Here is a 21122-nt window from a genome sequence, read left to right as displayed (position 1 = left end):
AGTGTTACACCCGAGTGGGATTAGTTGACAGAAACAACATATTTTATTTATGTAATAAAGATCCTGCATATTGTGAAAGTGCTATTTTACAATAATTATGTAGATATTGAGAATGTATGTATTAGCTGTACTGAGATTAGGCAAAATAAGAGTTTATCACATTTAACCAACTGGTTTTAGAGGGACAATCTTCTTTGATTTTCTAATAATGAATCGTCAAACTTAAAAATAAAGAAACAATGGAATGTAGTAGCACAAAAGCTGAATGTTCTAAATAAAAAACAAAACAAAAGGCAAGGTAAAACAAAACAGCCTTTTTAAAAGGTCAAGCCACTGCTGAAAATTTATACAAAATGTTAAAGCTATTCAAATTCCACAGCAGAAAGGTAAATGTCAGCTTCGATCAAACAAAGAAGGAAAGCTCCTCCTGTCCTCCACTAGTGACCCGTGAGGTGAAGAAATGTGTTTACTATCCTGAATTAAAAATCTTTCTGCTTGATATTTGGAGAGCTGTGAGATTTTCTTTTTTATTTAAAAACGTGACATTACACTGTCTGGATTGTTATGTTAGAAAATTGTGAATGTGACAAAGCTAAGGCATGGGATTTAAGAGAAACAATTCAGATTACCAACCGGTTCCTCCTTATTCTATCACCCTTTTCTAATCAGGAAGGTCTCTTACCACTGAGAAGAGGCCTGTTGAGGGTGAACTGCTGGGGCAGGTCCTCGATATCTGCAATGCGCTGGTACATGGCCCTGGAGAGGTGGTCAGCATGGTAAAGGCTGCCCAGGATGATGCTGGAGAAGTAGATGGGCTCAGTGAAGTAGCTCATTAAAGAGCCTTGAATGCCCACCACATTCCACCTGTGGAAGGAGATCACATGGACTCTGGGATTATGTTGGAAACACAATAACCACACAGCGACCAAACTGTTTGATTCATCAGTCAATGTCTAGACTGACTCCAACTCAGAAAGCTGTAGAAAAGTCTGAATAAATGGTGTCATCCAAATTATGTAGACAGTTAGAATAAAATAAATAGTTTGCACTACTCCCTTACACATATCTGGATAGTGATAAATAGCAGCTGTTAATGTTTAATAAATGCCTGCAACTGGAAGAACAGTGATCAGATACTCACAACTTTACAACAAAAACACATGCAAGCTATTGCAGAAAATACTTTGATTATAAGGTTCTGGGTCTTAGTTTTTTTTTCTTCTTTGTAATTTTGCAATTTCATCTATGTGGGATATCAGACAGCAATTAGAGAACTGAGATAAAAAGATTAAGTTCAGGTTTAATGTAGAAAAACAAAACCCTCAAAAGGTCATTACAAAGGCTGTTTTCACCTTTAATATTTGAGTGGAAAAATAAGTGGTTAGGCTGGTTTTCATGAAGCCTATTTTCTAGCTTTTAGAAGTAAAAAATGGTAAAAATGGTGTGAGAGTAATTTTTCTTTTTCTTACATTACTAATTTCCTGGTTACATATTTACTGCTCTTTAAACCCTGGATTGAACAGCTCAATAGATATCTCAGTAAATCAGACTATACACCCCAACCGGCTTTTCCCGGTATTTCTAACCGGTAACCTGTAGCTGGGAAATATGATATCCCTTAAATCTTGATCTAATCAATAGATAATTTTTTTGTGCTGTAAATATCATGACCAAGCAACAAATTATTAATAAATGAGAAACTATATGAGGTATCCAAAGCTTCATTAATTAATTGAAGTATCAAATTTTTATATTTTTCTAAAATCAAATTCGTGGAGTAGTCTGTGCATTAGGAAGATAATTATAAACTAAAAATGACATCAATTGCTTTGAATTTACAATGGATAAAGAAACAAACCGCTTTAAGATGGCTGGATGAAAGTATTTTTTTTTTTCCCTAAGTTTTGAACCATGCGGTTTATAAGAAGGTGGAGCTTTTCTGTGGATTTTTCTTAACTGCCAGAGGGGGAAGTCAAAGTTTAAAAAGAAAGAATAAGGGCCTAATATTCATTTAGCACAAGAACATGCTAGTAGCAAGAACAATGGAGAACAAATGTCCCAAATTCAAACATTTAACTATTTATTTGCCTCATTAAAGCTGCTGAACCAATGAAAAAACTGTGCTTAACTCCTTCAGAGCTGAAGTGAAAAGCTGAAAAAGCTCCATCTTTCAGTAGAAGCTCTTGTCACAACCCGATCCGTCCCGGAAGCACGATCCGTTCTGCGAATGCGCAAATAGATATACTTCCGGGTGTCCATAAATAATCTAAATATGGTACTAAAACCACTTATTTCTATCCTTAACTGACTAAAGAATACTAATACACATCAAAGAATACTAATACACATCAAAAAATGTTTTCTGACTTGTGAGACAATTTCTATGCTTTTAACATTTTCTTTGTTAAACTGCTTCTCTGACATCATCATGGGACATGCTCAGAGCAGTCCTGCAAAATATGATTAAACCATGTTTATCTGGATTTTAGTTATTTCTTTCTTTAGATTACTCTATATAGCATACGGTTAAAACGAAACAAAAACATAAAACTCAAAAAGACTAGATTTTTGTTTAAATCCAAAGCCCGAACGTAGCGTAGGGCACAGACAAGTGATAAAAGACAAGATTTTAAGGCATTTATTTTCTCAGGAAATACATTATTAACCAACACATTATATTTTAGTACGTTTACTATTTTTGGGGACGGAAAACGTCATTTAGGTATTTTTAACAAAATGAAATCGAGGACGACACGGATGTATGTGTGCACGCGCAGAACGGATCGTGCTTCCCGGACAGATCGGGTAGTGAAAGCTCTAACTGTTGCAAGCCAACAAGCTAATGGAAGCTAGCATTCTTCTTCATCCCTGCTCCAGAGGCTACATGTAGAGCTCCCCCTACAGGTTTGGTGGGAGACAGTTCAGTAGATATCAGTATGTACCATGATGGTGTTACTACCTTGGTTTATCTTTTGCCTACATTTTTCACAGGATACATTTTACAATGTTCGTAATATGGATGCTTAAATAGGATGGAATTATTTTTTTATTGTGCCACAGTGTGGAAATGTAGGCATGCCAATGGGTTGCATGTCACACCGTGACATTTAAGACCAATCGGTATTGAAAAAGGTTTGTAATCGGATTAGGATCTGGGGATTGTGGTGGCTAATGCAGCACAGTAAACTCACTTACATGTTTAAGAAGCAGTTTCAAATTATTTGGGTTTGTTTTGTACCATAACTGACTAAAACTAAAGAAAACAGCAAAGAGATTTTTAAACACCTCAATAGGGAAAGAACACGGCACTTGATGCATCAACGAACTGAAGTTATTTTATGCACAGACAGATGAAGCTTTGTAACCTGGTGCCATTTCTAAGACAATAGTCAAAAACATCAAATTAAATAGAAAATTAGAAAATAAGATGTTGTTTGCTGTTGTTTAGAGAAGCAAATGGAAACTGCAGTGAAAGCTTTTCTATTTTAGAAGTATATACCATAAAAAAAAAACACTCTCACCAGCCTTAGCATAAGAGTACTGATCCTTAGATCATCACTATATTTAGTAATAAGTGGAACATTTCTGATTTTTTATAGTGTTCAACAGAATAACTCAATTAAAGAAATTATACTCAGTCTTAATTTGAGCCTGGGAAGAAAACGAAAACAAAGGATGCAATGCTGCACAACAGATTCTTTTGTTCCAAACATAATATTCTTGGTGTATATGTGTTTGAGCAGGTGAGTGGAAAAAATAGAGAAGAAAAAATGAAATCTCAGGCTTTTATAGCTGCAGGCTGTAAAAATTTCAGCACAGTCAAACAGGTTCATATTATTCTCAGCAATATACACACATTGTTTTATCGCAACAGTACGGAGACACAAATTCAGCCGAAAACCTTCTGAAGGACACGCAGCGAACAAAACGAAGCAGAAACAGGCAGGAAAACTCATTGGAGTTATGTTTTCAGAGGCATTCAATTTTGTTCCTGTCAAACCTCCCTGTATTCCTGTTTTGTGTTGTTGTTTTTTTTAGCAGCAGAATAGGACGCTTTGTGGCTTCATGTGGAGAGACCAAACAGGCAAAAGACAGTCATAGTAAGAGTTAGTAAAAACATAAAGCAGCATAAAAAGATTCAGTATGTAGAAACTTAAAGAGCCTGTTTAAATGAGCTGGCTCAATGTTAATGCATTAAAACGGTGACAATCTCTTATGTTGGTAACTAAACATGTAAAATGATGGTCATATAATCACTGACTAATTACTGGCCCTTATTTACCTAAAATTTGACCAAAGCCCCCATTTGATTAGTTAACAGCAGTCATTGGATCTAACATAGAACGGCATTATTTGAATCGTAATGAACTGTGCTCCATTCAGGTTCCTCAGGAAAAAAAACGGTTCACAATGTTCCCAGGGGATTTCAACACCACTCACAAGTACAATCATTTAGACATATTTCTGCCTAACAAAGTCAGACTGGGAAAGCCTCATTAGAAGGCAGAATCAAAAGAAAGACATGATGAAATGTGGTTCAAGTTGATGTGGGGTGGGGGGAGTCAAAGCAGCTGAAATATTTACCTATAACACTTTATATTTGCTTTGCTTAAGACCAACACTGTATTTTTACCTTTTTTTACTATTATTATCCACAGGCCTGCACGATCCTCATTTATTCGCTTTCGGTAAACAGCTGACCTACACTGACTACATTTATTTTGTTAGTAGAGTTTTTTTCAAGAGAGTTGATAGATTAGATGACTGAAATAACTTGTACTTACTATAAAACAGACCTAAATGACTTAATATGAATGATAAACTCAAAGAAGGGTGTAATGAGTGGAAAAAATACATGGAATTAAGTTTTTCAGTTTTTTATATAAAAATTTAAAAGGATCAGCTTCTTTTTTCTGGAAGGAAATAAATTACCTATCAAATAATTGAAATCATTTTTTGTTGAAACAATTTAAAGGCACACTATGCAACATTTTTCAGTTAATTAATGTGTTCCATAACGTTTTGGATGATTAAATGAGTCATTTCAGGTTGAACAAAGGTATTCTCGGCCGCCCTGGTGGTCTGTGGGGGAAATACTGCACTTGCAATTGCAGGAGCACCGACCCGCACCCACAGGCTCAGAAGTCTCACAAGAGTCAGTCTTGCTTTACGGCGAGAACTGCTACACGCCCCCAGTTAAAAGCATTCTCGTTGCTAGCACAGTGGCGATCTTTATGCAGTTATGCTACGTTCACATCGGACGCAGCAAAATCGCGTCTGCTGCTTCATTTTTGCTGCTTGTACCAGTTAGTTCTGACGGCGGCTGAAGCAGCTTTGCTGCTCTGGCTGCGCGATGCAAAAGTGTGTCTGAGGCGCGTTGGGCGGAGCTTCACTATCCTTTCTCTGCCTTGCAGCTATATTTGCTGTGATCAGTAGGAATAAAGTAGTTTTAATATGTGTTTAAGTGAGAAAATACACCTGAAAACGTAATCAGTGCCGTCAGTTCATTCAGATTATTATCCTGCCTTCAATATTTTTTCTGTCGGAGCCGCTCAGACCCCCACATACCAGCGGTGCGCCGACAGTATGGATCAATTCATCAGCAGCCTCTGGCCAGGTCGCCTCCTCACGGTTCACCGTGGCAGCTGGTAGGTGTTTTTCATCTAAATAATCCAAACTACATATTCTGCCGGCAGATTTCTGCAGTTAATTTAGGCGTCAATAAACTGTTTAAGAGGAGTGATCATCAGCGCTGTGTCTCTCTCCCTGCGTCAGATGATTAAACGCGCCCGACGCACTGCTTCAGCTGCTCAGACGCGCTGCGCCTGCTGCTCAAAACGTGCCGCGGGACCTTTTGCTGCGCCTTGACGCGCGTCAACCATTGACTTTGCATGTAAACTCGCTGCTTCTGTCGCGCCAGCTGCGTCCAGTGTGAACGCAGCATTAGTCATTCGTTGCGTTCGCCTGTCTGCTAAGCTCAAAACAACCGCGCCTGGCTTGACGGAGAAACCAGGAGAACAGCTGTGCATATTTACGACAGTGCACTTTTACTTTCGCCCTCTGGGGGGAGCCTCGCTGGAAAATCAACACCGGTTGCATAGTGTACCTTTAAAGAAGCATTACAGAGTTATCTAATGATACTGCCACCTGTGGCCAAAACACAGAACTGCAGCACTCTTGTGCTCATTCTCGTACAGTAGCTCGCACTCATACTTTGTTTTTTTATTTTACTCTTTTCACCTTACATGGAGTTTTCATTCAGGTGTCAACAAACGATGTTTTAATCATAAAGGGTCAAATAAAAAGGATTTTTAAAAGATAGTTTTCTGAAAAACTCACATTTGTCTTTAATCATATTACTTTTAATGATGCATTTCACCACCAGTTACATTTAGACTTAATTATAGGCAAATTCAAATGATAATGAAAAAAAATTTACCTTCAATTTTCAATATTTGTGTTAGATATATGACAATTAATACATTATATTTTTACTGCATTGTGGGACTTTTGAAACCCAGATTGTTTATTTTATGCTGTTCAGAAACAGAAAAATATATCAGTCATTAATCACAGTGTTGCCTTGAACATCGACAGAGACTAAAGACGCTATGATCAGCCGAGAAAAAAAGTTCTTCCAGGGACAAAGGATTCATCAATTCACCGAGCTCTCCTCCACACTCACAGCAGAGAAAGTCATGGACTTGAATTGATAAAGTGCATCGAGGGTGGGAGAATATATCCCTTTGCAGAAATTATATTGGCAGCAAATAAAAGAAATAGGTTCAAAATAATATGGTTCATAAATATGTAGTTGCACCCAATTGAATGCAAATAAACAAGAAAAAGTATTTTTATACATAAAAAGTAGGAAAAAAATGTTGAAGTCAATGGTTTGGGAGCTTCTGGACTTTCTACATATGTAAAAATGTTGCATATGTTGTGTGTGTTGAGACAACATATGCAACAGACAGACATCCTTTTTTTTCCAGTTCCCATTGAATCACAGACATCTTGGCTTCTGGTGTAGTGGCTCTCTATTACAGCAACTAAGACAAGGTAAATAGGCTGGCACACGCTAACAAAGACTCCACCCACCCTTGTGTCCCTTTTGTAGAATTGACCAGCACTCGAATCGACCGCCATATTGGCTGCCATTGGAGGGCGAGCGTGGGTCGGCCATCTGGTTCCTGGCCTGTGATTACCATCCTAAGCTAGCTGCCAATATATCAGGGTTAGCTGACTGCAGTAGCATGTTTGTGGCCTGTTGGCTAGCTATTGCTAGCTGTGGATTAAGGCAGCTAAACTATCCATTGCCGTGGCAACAGAAGCATTGCGTTTCCCCACATCTCTACTCATTTTCATAAACATAAAAAGGTTTAACATCCAATGCATTATGTTTATTGGTAATTGTTTATTATTGGATGAAGTTAAACTTGATTTGACTGTTACCAAAGACCATATAAAGACTATTGTCACACTAATCATTTCTACAGCTAATCTGATGGACATCATCTGAGACCCTGTCAACAGACCCTCTTAAGAACTCATTTGAAATCTTTTATGTTTGCTGATTCTTTCATGCATTCTGCATTTATTCCAGTAGTTTGTAGTGTTTGCATATTTTATTGAACATAATATTACCATCATAAGGATTCATAAATAAATCACCCCTTCTGTTAATAATTTATAAACCAAGTTATAGACATTTACTGATGTAGAAGACATCTTGGATTTTAACTACTGTGTAAAGAAGTCCAGCCACAAAGGTAAGCAGTTAAAAACATGTAGTAATTCAGACAATTGTCAGCTATAATAATTCATCTAAAGATAATTACTTGGGTTTGCCCTTAATTTGAATGACATATTAATTAACTATAACTCCCAGTTGTAGTAACTAATATATTCATTATCTGCCGGTAAAATTGCAAAACAATGCTGACGAGGAATTTAATATTTGAGTCTTAAAGCAAAATATCAACTTTTACGTACTTTATTTCAACCCAATTACCTTGCAATCTTGTCGCTGCAGGACATGGTGAGCAACCTCTCTCCTTGAAGCACACCATCCCAGGTCTGGATGGTGTTACTGGATCGTACAGGAATGGTGCCCTCCCCTGACTCAATTTTGGTCCTGAGCTGACCTCTTGCTTTGCGGTTTGGGTGTCGGTCACCCTGATCTGAGGAAGAAAAATTATCATAATGATCAGTAGACCTATGATTAGCTAGTGTGAAGACCTTATATTTGGAATTCACTAATTCACAATACAGAATATTTAGTTATAACCTGTATGGATATACTGTAAATATACATGCAAGGCAGAAAAAAAAACAATCAGAAAGACATATTTTTAAACTATTCCAGTAAAGTGATAAGTAGAAATTATAGACAGAAAAGTAAAAATTATATATTTTTGAGGAAGGTCTATTATTAAAAAATAACAAAAAATATACAACAAAGCAAATTGCTTTTTTTTTTTTTTTTTATGCGTATCCAATCACTATTTATCCAGTGTTACATTTCGATGACTTTTTGCATTGTGGGCTGAACAAGCTGTTCACTACGACACCATCTGAAATATTATGGCTGCACATTGATATTTTAAATAAGGAAGAGGCGAATCCAAGCCATGTAGGCACCATACTGAATTTTAAGTACTAATAGAACATTTACAGCTTGAAAAAATAAAATTTGATTTCAAGAGGTGATGCAGTTCATTGTACAGAGTGAGGACGGAGAAATTTGGACTTTAGAGCATGACTACAATACCCAAAAGTTTTAATGTTATAACTTAGTCTATCTTGGACAAGTTTACTTTTCAATAAATCCAGTTTCTTCACACATTGTCGTAACCCTGCAAATCCTAAAGCTTCTGCAAATGAGGCCAATTAACTATTAACAGTTTTAGCACAGCACATGAGTATAGAGAGAATAAGCTATTTTGTAGTGGTATTAACTTTTGAGCAGCAGTTTGTCTTTTGTTAAATGGTGAATTGAAAGTTAAATGTTAGCTATGAATAGGTATAGAAAGGTGAAAAGGCATTGCTCAGTACACCAGAGCAGACTAAATGCAAGCTCTAAATGCTAATACTGGAACGCTAATGCTAACTTTAACGACTTGTTAAAATCACCTAGCCTCTGTATTTACCCTACATATGTAATGCTCAAAACTTAACATAATGCAAATAGATCCAAGCATACCAATTAGCATGCTAAACTGCACTATAATGCTAAACTTCCAGAAAACTGTAAAAGTGCGGAAAGCCTTAGTTCCTTTAAATCAAGACTAAAAACACATTTGTTTAGGATTGCCTTCGACTGTTCTAGTTAAACAGTTCAACTAAAACATCATTAGTTCAACTTTTTTTAATTTTCTTTAGTCCCAATGTTTTTAATATTCTTTTTTGTTCCTGCATTTTTTATTTTATTTTATTTATTTTTTTTTTTCCCCTACTTGATTCTGTTTTATTTAATCATGTAAAGCACTTTGCATTGTCTTTGTACTGAACTGTGCTATACAAATAAATTTGCCTTGCCTAAATATAGCATGCTAAAGCTATCACCCACAGATAGGAATTGTTTAAATAGACTACGCAGGCATGCCCACAGTTGTTCCTCGAGGGCCGCTGTCCTGCAGGTTTTAGAGGTTTCCTTGCTTTAACACAGCTGATTCTAATGATTGCAGTTAAGACAAAGCCTGTTAATTGGCTATCAATGAAAATCACCCGGGCTAGAGCAGGGAAACCTCTAAAACCTGAAGTACAGCGGCCCTGGAGGACCGACTTTGGGCATGCCTGTAATGGAAGGTCAGAGAAACAGCCCAAAATCATAACAAAACAGCAAATCCCCAGAAACTGGAATTCTAAGAAGAGAAGTTGGCATTTCTCCAACCATAAGTTAGAGATCAAACTAGCTGCCTCAAAGTGTGGCATCAGTTAAAGTAAAAAGAAAACCTGGTCACCCTGGTTTGCTACTTTCAACCAGATATGGCTAAATATTACTGTAAGACAGCTGTTCTATCAGAACACTGACATTTAATTCCTTGAAGACAGTCTTTTTCAAAATAGATCAGACTATGTGAGGTGACTTAGCTTCAGTAGCAGCTTGTTAATGCTAAGGACAGAGTATTAGGTGTACCAGTTATGATGCAAGAAAAATATTTCAGATTGTAATATTTAGAAATGTATATTTAAAGGTTAGAATTCCTTTTCCAGATAAAGGATCTGGAAACGCATTCTTTAGGCTTTTGTTTTTGCCTTTTCAGGTTAAACAGTTCTTTAAGAGCAGCAAGTTTTTGACAGCTTTACAGATATCACCAACACTTCAGAGATTCTGTTTTTTTATCTTTGAATTTAACGTAGAAGTTGATGGTGTGATTATTTGGAAATTACTATGGTTCTGTTATATTCTTAAGTAAGATTTCACAAAAATCTGTTGCACAAGTAAATTGGTATGTTTACTGACAAAGCCAGTGGCTCCAAAAGAAGAAAGCAAAAAAAAAAAAATTATGTTATCTGGGTTTTGTGATGTTCCACCAGCAAGCACCCATCCATTCAGTGACTAATTGAATGTGGCTGTTTTCTATTCAATCTGCCATGTGCAATGGAAAGCGGTTTGACAAGAGTACGAGGGAGGTTAATCAGACAGACAGAGTGGTTTGGGCTGGGTAGGAGAAAGACTGATGGAGGAGGACAGAGAATGACTAAATGCTCTAATTATCAGCGCCTTGTTTAAATATGTCTGTAAAGTGCATTTTGGACACCAGACTGGAAATCAAATAAAACAAAGCATAAGAGAGAAAAACTCTACATTTAATTAAATATTGGGAGAAGCTGAACTCTGAGACATAAAAAAAATATGTCTGCAGAGCTGAGTAGGATACATGGAAATAGTTGGCTGGTTTCATACCTTCCACTCCGGCTTCATGCGGAGAGAAAATCCTTGCGTCTCCGCATGGTGAGGTGCTGATGTACAGGTGGAACTGAACGTTGTCCTTTAATTTGTAGCCTCCCTTGTCACATGGCACAAATATAGACTTGTGATGGTCGTCTTTAATGTTGCTATAATAAAAAAAATAATAAAATGCTTGATACATTATATCTAAGTGGGCATAAAAATGTCAATATGATCCAGTAAATCTGTAGAAATATAAACCTTATATGACTGAATAAACAGTGTATTTGTCTGCTAACCTGAGGAAGAACTCCAGCTGGGTGTAGAGGTACCTGATGAGCGAGCGCCGGGCGATTATCTCCGCATGGCAGTCGTTAAGTGCCAGGCCACGGTCGCTCATGTACTCGCCGTTGATGCACTTGGTTCCAGTGGAGACACAGATGACCTGTGCTTCCTTCACATCAGTCCCTGTTTGAGGGGCAAAAACAAAGACGTACAGGTGTATCACATCACACACTGGATGCTGTCCCTTAACTAACGTTGCACATTGTTGTGACACTTAATCAAGCACCAATAATGCAGAAAACAGACTCTTTGTCCTGAGAGACGATACATTTCAAAAACTAATAAAACTTTAAATCATGCATGTCTCAGTCACTGGTCTCAATGCATACAAATTATTTTTAAAGTTCCAGTTTTTAAAATGAAACAGTTACTTAAGAATAAAATCAAGTGTGTGGTCGTGACATTGTTTAACTCTGTGAATTCCCCACCATTTTTTTTTTTTTTAGAAACTCACACTAAAATGAATGGAAGGCACATTAATTGCAGCATGAATACTTAAAAACCTTCCCAGGATTTGATTCTCTACAAAATCAACTTTAATTCCTCTAGTTAAGAATCTTGCTAGTTGTTTTTTTTTTTTTTTTTTAAAGCAAATACCACCATAATAAGAACTGTGATTTATAGTTAGAGCAAGAAGCTCTGATTGATTATGTTTGCAATATATACATTTAAAAAAAAATGTTTGGAATTGGTTACTTCCAATGTTCACTGGTATTTCACTTATGTCCTCTATAAGAGCAATGCAAGAACCAGTTAAGAATGATATATTTCCCATTTAGTGCATTTATTTTTTGGTACTTCGACTAAGAATACTTTCATTATTATTTCACCCGAATACATTGCTCTAATCTTGTCTTACTTAAGGCTGGTTAATGTTTCATGCGTCTACCATAGGATAGACCTAATACTGTGGCTGACTCTAGGGGGTATTGTAAGGCACAGGCTGCAAACTTACAACATAAAACTTTATATAGAAGTAGAAAGAAAAGTTTTCAATGCCTCTTCAGGTCATCATAAAGTGGCTGAAATTTCTTTCCAAGAGATGATTGAATTTGTTCATCATAGTGATACTTATAGGCCAAATCATAGCATGTCTATAAACGTTTATACTTGTCCTGCCAGTAGGAGTCTTCGCTTGGCCACCATGTAAACTGAGCTCAGACGCCGCAATGCTTTCACGTATAACAAGATACTGTGTTAACTGTGTTAGTCTATAGAAACTTAAAATACAAAAGCAGAAGAATCAAACATGTCTTGGCTTCTTTAAAACCAACTTGCTGAGAATCGGCTCTTCAGCAGCTTATTTATCACTAGGGGTTCAGTAAGAGAAATTCTAACATGGAGTAAGATCCTTTTGTAGAGTTATGTAAGATTTGTTCCTGTAAAGTGCCTTGACGTTATAACAACGAACATTAATAATTTCTCAACTTGACTACTGTCAAACAATATGGTCAAATGCTAAAAGAAAAGATTTAGAGAAACTTCAAATAATGCAGAATAAAGCTGCCCGTGTAGCATTAAATTGTTCTTTCAGGACCAGTATAAATACCATGCATGCAAATCTAAGCTGGCTAAAGGTTCATGACAGGGCACTAGTTTTGCTATTATTCTCAATGTGGAAAATCTTAAAACTCCAGAGTCCACTGTTTCTGTTTGTTCAATTTTAAAATAATTTGGACTCTCATGGTTATGCCACGAGACATGCAGCTGAAGGACGATTTGTAATTTCTAGGGCGAAAACTAATTTTCTTAAATGCACCTTTACTTACAGAGCAATGAAAGAATGGAACTTTTTGCCATTAATTCTCATAAAAATTGTACATAAATCTGCTTTCAAAATGCAACTTAAGAAGTTTTTAGGACTATCTATAAATGAAATAGTTTCATATTCTAATTTATTGTATCTTATTCATAAAATGTTAAAATTTTAAATTGTAACTTTCCCCTTTTCTATGAATGTTCAGTCTTATTGATATGTATATGATATTTGTCATCTGTCAAACATGTTCATGAATTTACATTGTGTACTGTATTTTAATGATGTGTACCCCAGGAAGAGTAGCTGGGTGTAAAGCACAGCTAATGGGGATCCTAATAATAAATAAACAAAAAAATAAACAAACGTGGGATGTTATGGCAGTTTGCTCTGTATAAATAAACTGAATTGGATTAAATATAAGACAAATTGTCAGTAAAAAAGTGGTAAATATCATACATGTTTTGATCTTGTTTTTCATGACACAGTAAACATCCAAATTGCTAATCTTTTTGTTTTCATGTCCCTTTGAACGACCGAAACATTCCCTAAAACACAAAATTCGCAACGGGTCTCCTTGTCCAGTTTTACCTGTTGTCATGACGACTCCTGCCAGGACTTTTCGTCGTGCATGGGGGGAGGTGAAGTTGTCTGTCAGCTCACTGAACTTGTCCACCACCAGGCGAGACACAGCGTCAGCCAGAACCTGGAGACACAGACAAGCGAGCAGGAGGACACATGCACATAACCGTGCAGACACAAAAAGCTTGCCTTAGATATGTCAGCCTTCAGAGCATGTCTGATGTTATCCCCCCCTGGAGCACTATCTACCTGTCACAGTGCTCTCATCTGACATCAAACAAGAGTCACAGACTTGAAACAGCAACAAGTGAAACTGGGCTGACCCCCTCTGAGGTAAGCATAACAATCTTTTAAGCAGCACTGTTGGAGTTTGGAATGACAGTTTTGGTTTATCAGCTCCCTTCTGAGAGCACAAACAAACAAATAAACCTGCACATCAGTTGTGAGCGAAGTGTTTTCCTGCTTTCTAGAACTTTATCTCCAGCCAAACATTTGAGGAAAGCTAAAATGAACTTCACACATCTTTAAGTTTTTGGACAGCCAGCCCCTCTTGCAGGCTCTTTAACCACTGCTAATGCGATGGAAAATGACCACAACCAAAAGATGACGGCTGGTTGATCACAAATTAAAGAAATCAGTCTAATATTACTTCCCTGCTACTTTAGCTGCCCATTTAAAACCGGATGACTTCAGCTTTTAATGCTAAGGACAAAAAAGCCTTTTAAACTTTATAGATGTAAAAAAATACTATTTACTTGTCCTGCTGTTTTGTTCTCTCTCACAAAATGCGTGATGAGGAATTTGTTGTCCGAACCAAAATAAAAACAAATTAAAATTAAAAATAAGAAAGAAAAAGATGTTGAGATTCTGCCAGCCTGTTTTCTCCAATAAGTGCTATGCCACATAGGAAGGGATAACAGAAATTAAAATATCGTGCAACTGGAAATTAGTTTGAGTAATTAGTGTGGGTGTCACCAATGATATAGGCAGCAGGACAAGATGAGAGAGGGAACAAAGAAAGAAAAAAAGCCTGTTGACAATGTCAGGCTGATTGGCTTTGCTGAATGAGTTAATTTTCTCTCCCCACTGACACTCATCTCAGACAGGCAATGTGACTTCACTTCTCTCAAACCGCTGTGAAGGAGGCTTTGATGACAGCTTTTTAGATTAGTACAGTTTGAAAGGTTGACTATTTGGCAGTTTGCTTCCTGTAATCAAACAAAGCTATATATTCGCTTCAGAGGAATACATTAGTTTTAGATGTGTGCTTCATCCTCTACCAGAACCTACTAAAATAACATGTTTTCATTGATACAGACATGGTAAAACTAAGTTCAACTACTGGTTTAACATCAAATAGAATAACGTTTAATGGTAATGTCTTAAAGTAAGTTTTCTGTAAGACTTAAGTAGTGTTGGTCTAGTGGTTGGTGCAGTATGCTTGTGCTCTGAGAAGGTTGCAAGTACCCGGTTCGATCCCCACAGACTGCCACTCTGGGTCTCTGAGCAAGAGCCTTAACCTCACATTGCTCGCTGGGCGCCGCACAGTGGCAGCCCACTACTCCCAAAGGGGATGGGTTAAATGCAGAGAGTTAATTTCTCCACTGTGAGATCAATAAAGTTTGTTTTCTATTTTTCTTTTTCTACACTTTCTGGTTTCACCATGATGTTGCTTCAAGTTGGCTCTGCAGAAGTTAATTTATGTACAGCTGTATATCCTTTGGTCCATTCTCACTGTTCTGCTGATGACTCCATTTCATCATCTGGTAAAAGGCCTTAGGTTTTACTTTAAAATACTGGAAAAATTGGCGTCCTGCTAGACTAAAAGACTGAAAGTTGCCCAGGTAAACTAGGCTGGGTGCAAAGCAAGTGCAAATAACCCCCTCCGCCTCTGTGCCTAACAGTTGCAAGTAATGGTTTAGATAATGTGCTTCATTTGGCTGCACCTAAATTCATTGTTTCAGAAGTCTTGCGATTAATTTAAGCTTTTGCACCATTTATATGACAATATTCCCCAGACGATACTTCCAAAAAATTCATACTTTATTAGTCTAACTGTATCCCTATTTTCATAAGCTGTAGGATTTAATCCAATTCGTATAAAATCAGTTCATAAGGAGTAATTTTACAAAGCACATATCAAGAAAAGTAGTTGTCTCAAAAATGTTTATTTAATCAATGATATTTTTATTATAAAATGATGGACTTTAGTCACTGACATCTTAAACTGCTTTGTGAAGGTTAATGCTGATTTATAAGTTCACCTTATGGAAGGACTCATGCTATTACAGAGATTCACAAGGCCAAAGATCAGACAAACAAAGGAATTTAATTAGCAGCTTTTGTTTTCTACTTTCCCTTTAATGTCAAAAAGCCACTTAGTTTCCTTTTTTCCATAACCACACATCTGAGATCATCTGTACCTCACCAGGTAAACATATGTAAAGCATTATCCAGTAAGAGGATAACTAATAAAATCTTTTAAGCTTGCATACACGTTTCTTGTTAAAATCAATGCCAATCATGCCCGTCTTTGATGACTCTAGTTGTTCCATAACTTTGCACATTAGTGCTGCAGACTGGCACTAAGCCGTTCCCTTTACTGTCAGCTGAAACCATTAACAATGGCTGACTATGATTTAGATACAGCTACTTTTATAAAAAAAAAAAAAATTCCTTAAGGCCAAATCGTATCCTCAGCTTCATTACAGTTCATGGAAGTGACCATTTAGTAGCACTTTTTGTCCAGGTTTGGAGCTAAAGAGCTGTACTGATGGCTAAACAGCAAGAAATTAATTAACTGAGTGACATATAATAAAAGGTTGCTGTGAGCAAGTGAAAAGAGAACATCACACTGTGTCGTTACCTTGCAGAACCACTGAGTTCGCATGTTGTATGAAGTGTTACATTTTATGTTGTTTTTATATGTTAATGTATATTAATAGATAAGACTACCCCTGTTAGCCATTATAGGTGGCGTTGGGCACACTCAGGCACCACTGCTTATATTGAAACATGTCATCAATACCATGCTGATTTAATGGGGAAACAGCATGAATCTGTCCCAAAAACATAAAAAACAAAACAAAAAAAGTCTTGCTAAACTAATACAAAAGCAGTGTGGAGATTGTGCATTACAGTGTTGACAAGTCTAAAATATTAGCTATAAGGATCCTGTCAGTTGTTTTGAAAAGCTCAAAGAAAGTTTCTGAATTCAGGGGTGGACTGGACAGCGGCAGGAGTGGGATATTTAATGGTGCTTTCGGTTATACCTGGGACATATACCCCCTTTTCCTAGCTTTGAGAGTGGTCTGTCAGTTGCATTGTCAGAGAAACACCGAAACTTTCAGAGTAGCAGAGAGAGAGAGAGAGGGTAAAAAAGAAAAAAAGCCAAACTCTGGCTGGCAGTCAATATTCATTCATAATGGAGCAGGTGAGACATAAACACTAGTGCTGAAAATTAAAAACCTTAGCATAGCCTTTGCATCACAACTAGGTTAAAAAATATTTGTGTGATGCTGAAATTGTATGTCAGATTCTGTAAACTCTTCATAAACATGAACAACAAATGAATACCTGAGTATTGAAATCCTTGTATTATATAAGTCAAACCTTTAGTTAACCAAGAAAATGATTTGTCGGGTATTCTAAATATTGTGTACATCGCTTTACCTTTTCCAAACTTTTTGGGGCATATATTTCGGGTTAGTAAATTTAAGTTAATCAAACTGCCCAAAGCAGAATATCATCCTATTTATAAAAGTTTATTTAACTTAAAAAATAACCTGTTTTGGCTACTTTTGACACAACTTCTACCTGTGCAGCCAAGACAACGCATAGCAATGGTTCCCGTGTCATACTATTGTATGTCCTATGTGGCGATATACATTAGTGGCTTTATAAATGAGGAATAGATTAATCCAAGAAAATGTGCTTCATCAGAACAGAATTTATTAAGATGTGCCTGACCTATAACTGTAGTTTTATTTTCTTCTCAAAATCTATTAACTTCCTAACTGCCTTTTCTCTTTCGACAAAATTATAATAACTATTCTACCCAAGTCATTTAACAGAATCCTGTTGAGGAGTTTTTTTTTTTTTTGGAAACAGCAATCATTACTGCTTTCATCGGGTGTTAAACAAGAATGTCTGCTGCCGGTGTAGGTACCAGATTGACTCGGGGGCCTGCGCCTTTTGATGACGTCATAATATGGCAACTCCGCCCGTCACTATATGGCAACGCCACTCGTAATGATATGGCAACTCCACTCAAACAAACTACATTGCGCCCGCGGTCTCTATTTATTCTCGTTACAAATGCAGACCGCGGGCTCAATGTAGTTTGTTTGAGTGGCGTTGCCATAATGTGACGTCATCGGGAGGCGCAAGGCCCATGGCGAATTCGGTGACGTCATCGGAAGGCGCAGGGACCATGGAGAATTTCTTCGTAAAATTGTCCGTTTACAAACCGCAATCCCGCTTTCGAATAAAACCTACACCCCGCTATAATTACTTTAGTAAGCTGTCCAGACCAATCAAAATGTTTTGCGCAATTGTGCAAACGTTAAAACAATTATGTATTGTGACGTCATCAAAAGACGCAGGCCCCCCGAGTCAATCTGGCAGCCCGAGTCAATCTAGTACCTACACCGTATTTATTTCCAAGAGCGCAAAAATTGCTTAATCTCTTTGCATAGTTACAGAAAACGTGTGCTAATCTCTCTCTGCCAGTCTGTGGGTTTGGGTTCTCATGTAGGACACAATTGGACAGACTCAAAAACAGTTTCTTACCTTGTGCATTAATTGCACTCAACATAAGATCCTGCCATGTGTTGCTTGTTATTGTATTGGAACAGTCACTTTTTTAATGCTTTTCATGTTCATACAGACATTATATTCTGTTCTATTGTTGGGTAATTGCAGCTCACTTCTCTTGCTTTGATATACATTATTATTTAATCTGTTTGTAACATTTATGTTTGGATAGAGTAGCCAATACAGTCAGTCTTTTACTAATTAAACCAATTAAAATCTAACTTTTTTAGATTTTGTTGAGAAATTTGGAAAGACAAAAAAAAAAAACTTACCTGGGGAAGGTGAAGTTGCAACCCCTCTCTTGGTATGGGTTGCCTGGACGGTGTCTGGTCTAGTTGCATGTTGAAGAGAGCAGAGAGGGCGGCCTGTGCTGCCCGGGCTTTCGCCAACTTTTTGTTCCGCCCTGAGCCTTCAAACGTCTGTGAGTCCACTGTTACTGACATCACAAAATTCTTGGCATGACTTTCACCACTCTCTGAGACAAAGTCATATTTGAGGCCTGGCCTGAGCTCATTGAGGATCATGACTGGATTTTTGCCAGTGGAGGGTGAGCTGAATACAGATGGAGGGGGTAAAGGAGCCTGGGCAAGGTTGCTGCCAGGTGGTGTGGGTAACGGATACTCCCCTAGTGAGTTTGTACCGTTGGAGCCTAGATAGAAGGATTCTTCAGGTGTGGCGGGTGTCTCAAAGCCATTAAAGAGCATGTCAGGGAAGTCTGCTTGATCTGATGTAAAGTCAGTATTCACCGTCAGTGTACGACCCATGGCCAGGTGGGCCTCAGATGCATTGGGGAACTGAACAAATGAACGCAGCGCTTTCTCGGCTGCATTCAGCTTAGCCTTCTTCTTAGTCGGACCCATGCCCTCAAACATCTGCCCATTAACCTCCACAGTCATGACAAACACTGGTGCATGGACCGGCCCAGTCTGAGACAGCAGCTTGTACTGCAGACCTGGTTTGATCTCATTTAGCTGCATCAGAGCATTTTTGGGCAGCACCGGCCCTGGTGTTTTCTTGCGCTTCTTTGCCCGGAACTTGGAATGGGCCTGCCCATTGTTCCCCTCCTCTAAGGGGCGCTTTCGACTGCCATGGCCGCTTCCATTGGGGAGCTGATCACCGACTCCCATCCCGTCTTTGCAGGACACGTTGTCCAGGTTTCGGTTTTCCTTAACGTCTGTGCTGCTTGAACCTGCGGTGCCCAGAAAGAGTAACTTACAACGCCTTCGTTGCAGGATCTTGTAAATGCAAAATTTATAGATTCCTTTATCACTCTTTGGAACTGAACCAATGATTTGTGTTCCATTATAACAGCAAGACAATTATATAATTAGGATAGAATTTATAAACCTCACAGAAAAGACAAATAGAAAAAAAAACTGTTTCCTCAGATTAACAGTGAAAGCTATAGCAGGGTACCTTTGTAAACATTTTGCTTTTTAAACTCAAAATTAAGCCAACTACTCTTCGGGTTCACTCAAAGTTACTACAGTTATAAAAAAAGTGATAATGTGTTGTATTTCCATAAAAAATATAGACAATAGACATTGCACATGGACAGGGCGAACAAACAACAGGCACACAAAAACCAGACTTAAGGGTTCCTTTTTGACCCAGTTAATAATTGTTTCTAAAGGAAAACCAGAACCAATTGTACCCTAGACTAAGGGGAACACATATCACTGATTCCAGTTAGCAAAGTGGATGGAATGTTGGGAAAAATTTTCATTTATAACATCCTTCAGCAAAGGCTTGATAGGTTACTCCTTGCGGTACTCAAGAGAAAGAGAGGCCGCAGTGTGCATGAGTGGGATTGTAGGTTGGGTTGAGGGAGTGCAGGGAAAGTAGTGCAGGGGTAGGAAGCTGAGGACCAGGCAAACAGGAGAGTACATCAAAGAGGCAGAAGGAGAAGACTCCACCTACTGCAGGATCCTAAAGGCTTGACTGGCGACACGGTGGAGGTTAAAATGCAGTTTACACCATTAACATGATTGCTTTTTTTTTTTCTTTTCTTTTTTTTTTTAAATAAAGAATCCCGTATTGAAAATGAAGAAAGTCTTAAGACACAAACAAAAAGCTTTGCTAATGAGGTGCCATTCATAAGACCCTGCGCCTCTGAGATCCCCCCTTGGAGCTTGTCAGAGAGCAGAGTGTTGACAAAATGTTTTGACATGCCATTACCAACTGCACACTGCTACTGACATGTCCTGAGTCAGAAAAAAAAAAAAAAACCTAAGATCACAAACTGCAATTCTTTCAGTTTATGACCTGAAAACATGCAATCTGTTCATCAGCATGCATTTAGAGCTATGCCCTTGTGTTGCAAATGAAGACAGGATCAAAATGTAGGTTTTTGCCACCAAAACAGTTTTAGAGGTAAACCAGAGCTAGATCTCACCTTTATTTTATTTTTTTCCTTCATGGAGAGCAGAAACTGCAGCACTTCAAAGAGCACCACGTGTTTTTATATCATCACCAAATAATTGCTGGGTTTCTATTGGGTGGAGAGTTACACGGCTGCTGGTCGTTTCACCCTTCTTCAAACTTTTGTATTTCCCCAACTTTGCGGCACCAATTTACCATGGAACAGCCATCTTTGTTTTAATCTATACACAACAAGGACACTTTTCATACCACCTTAGTGGTGATGATAAAAAAAAAGTTTAAGCCTGCAAATAATCTAATATCTAATATGGGATGTAGTAATGCGTTACCAATAAATCAGGAGGAGGT

General features: G+C 37.8%; 1 protein-coding gene across 4 annotated transcripts in view; it reads right to left on the bottom strand.

Annotated features, from left to right (window-relative positions):
- The window catches only part of adarb1b (adenosine deaminase RNA specific B1b), a 181738-nt gene that overhangs the window by 7440 nt on the left and 153176 nt on the right, over positions 1-21122 (bottom strand). For 3 of the 4 annotated variants that reach the window (XM_038305081.1, XM_038305082.1, XM_038305080.1), the window contains 6 exons: positions 18665-19581; positions 13587-13701; positions 11194-11362; positions 10910-11061; positions 8012-8180; positions 683-864 (listed from right to left, as the gene is read on the bottom strand). In XM_038305081.1, the coding sequence (XP_038161009.1) occupies positions 683-864; positions 8012-8180; positions 10910-11061; positions 11194-11362; positions 13587-13701; positions 18665-19581 (1704 nt within the window). Of the gene's footprint in view, positions 1-682; positions 865-8011; positions 8181-10909; positions 11062-11193; positions 11363-13586; positions 13702-18664; positions 19629-21122 lie in introns of all 4 variants that reach the window. The other variant, XM_038305083.1, reaches the window with a different exon arrangement.

This window comes from Cyprinodon tularosa, unplaced genomic scaffold (genome assembly GCF_016077235.1).
Source record: "Cyprinodon tularosa strain WSP-4 unplaced genomic scaffold, ASM1607723v1 ctg551, whole genome shotgun sequence".
In the NCBI taxonomy this organism is placed as follows: domain Eukaryota; kingdom Metazoa; phylum Chordata; class Actinopteri; order Cyprinodontiformes; family Cyprinodontidae; genus Cyprinodon; species Cyprinodon tularosa.
This window is presented reverse-complemented; position numbering and strand designations above follow the sequence as displayed.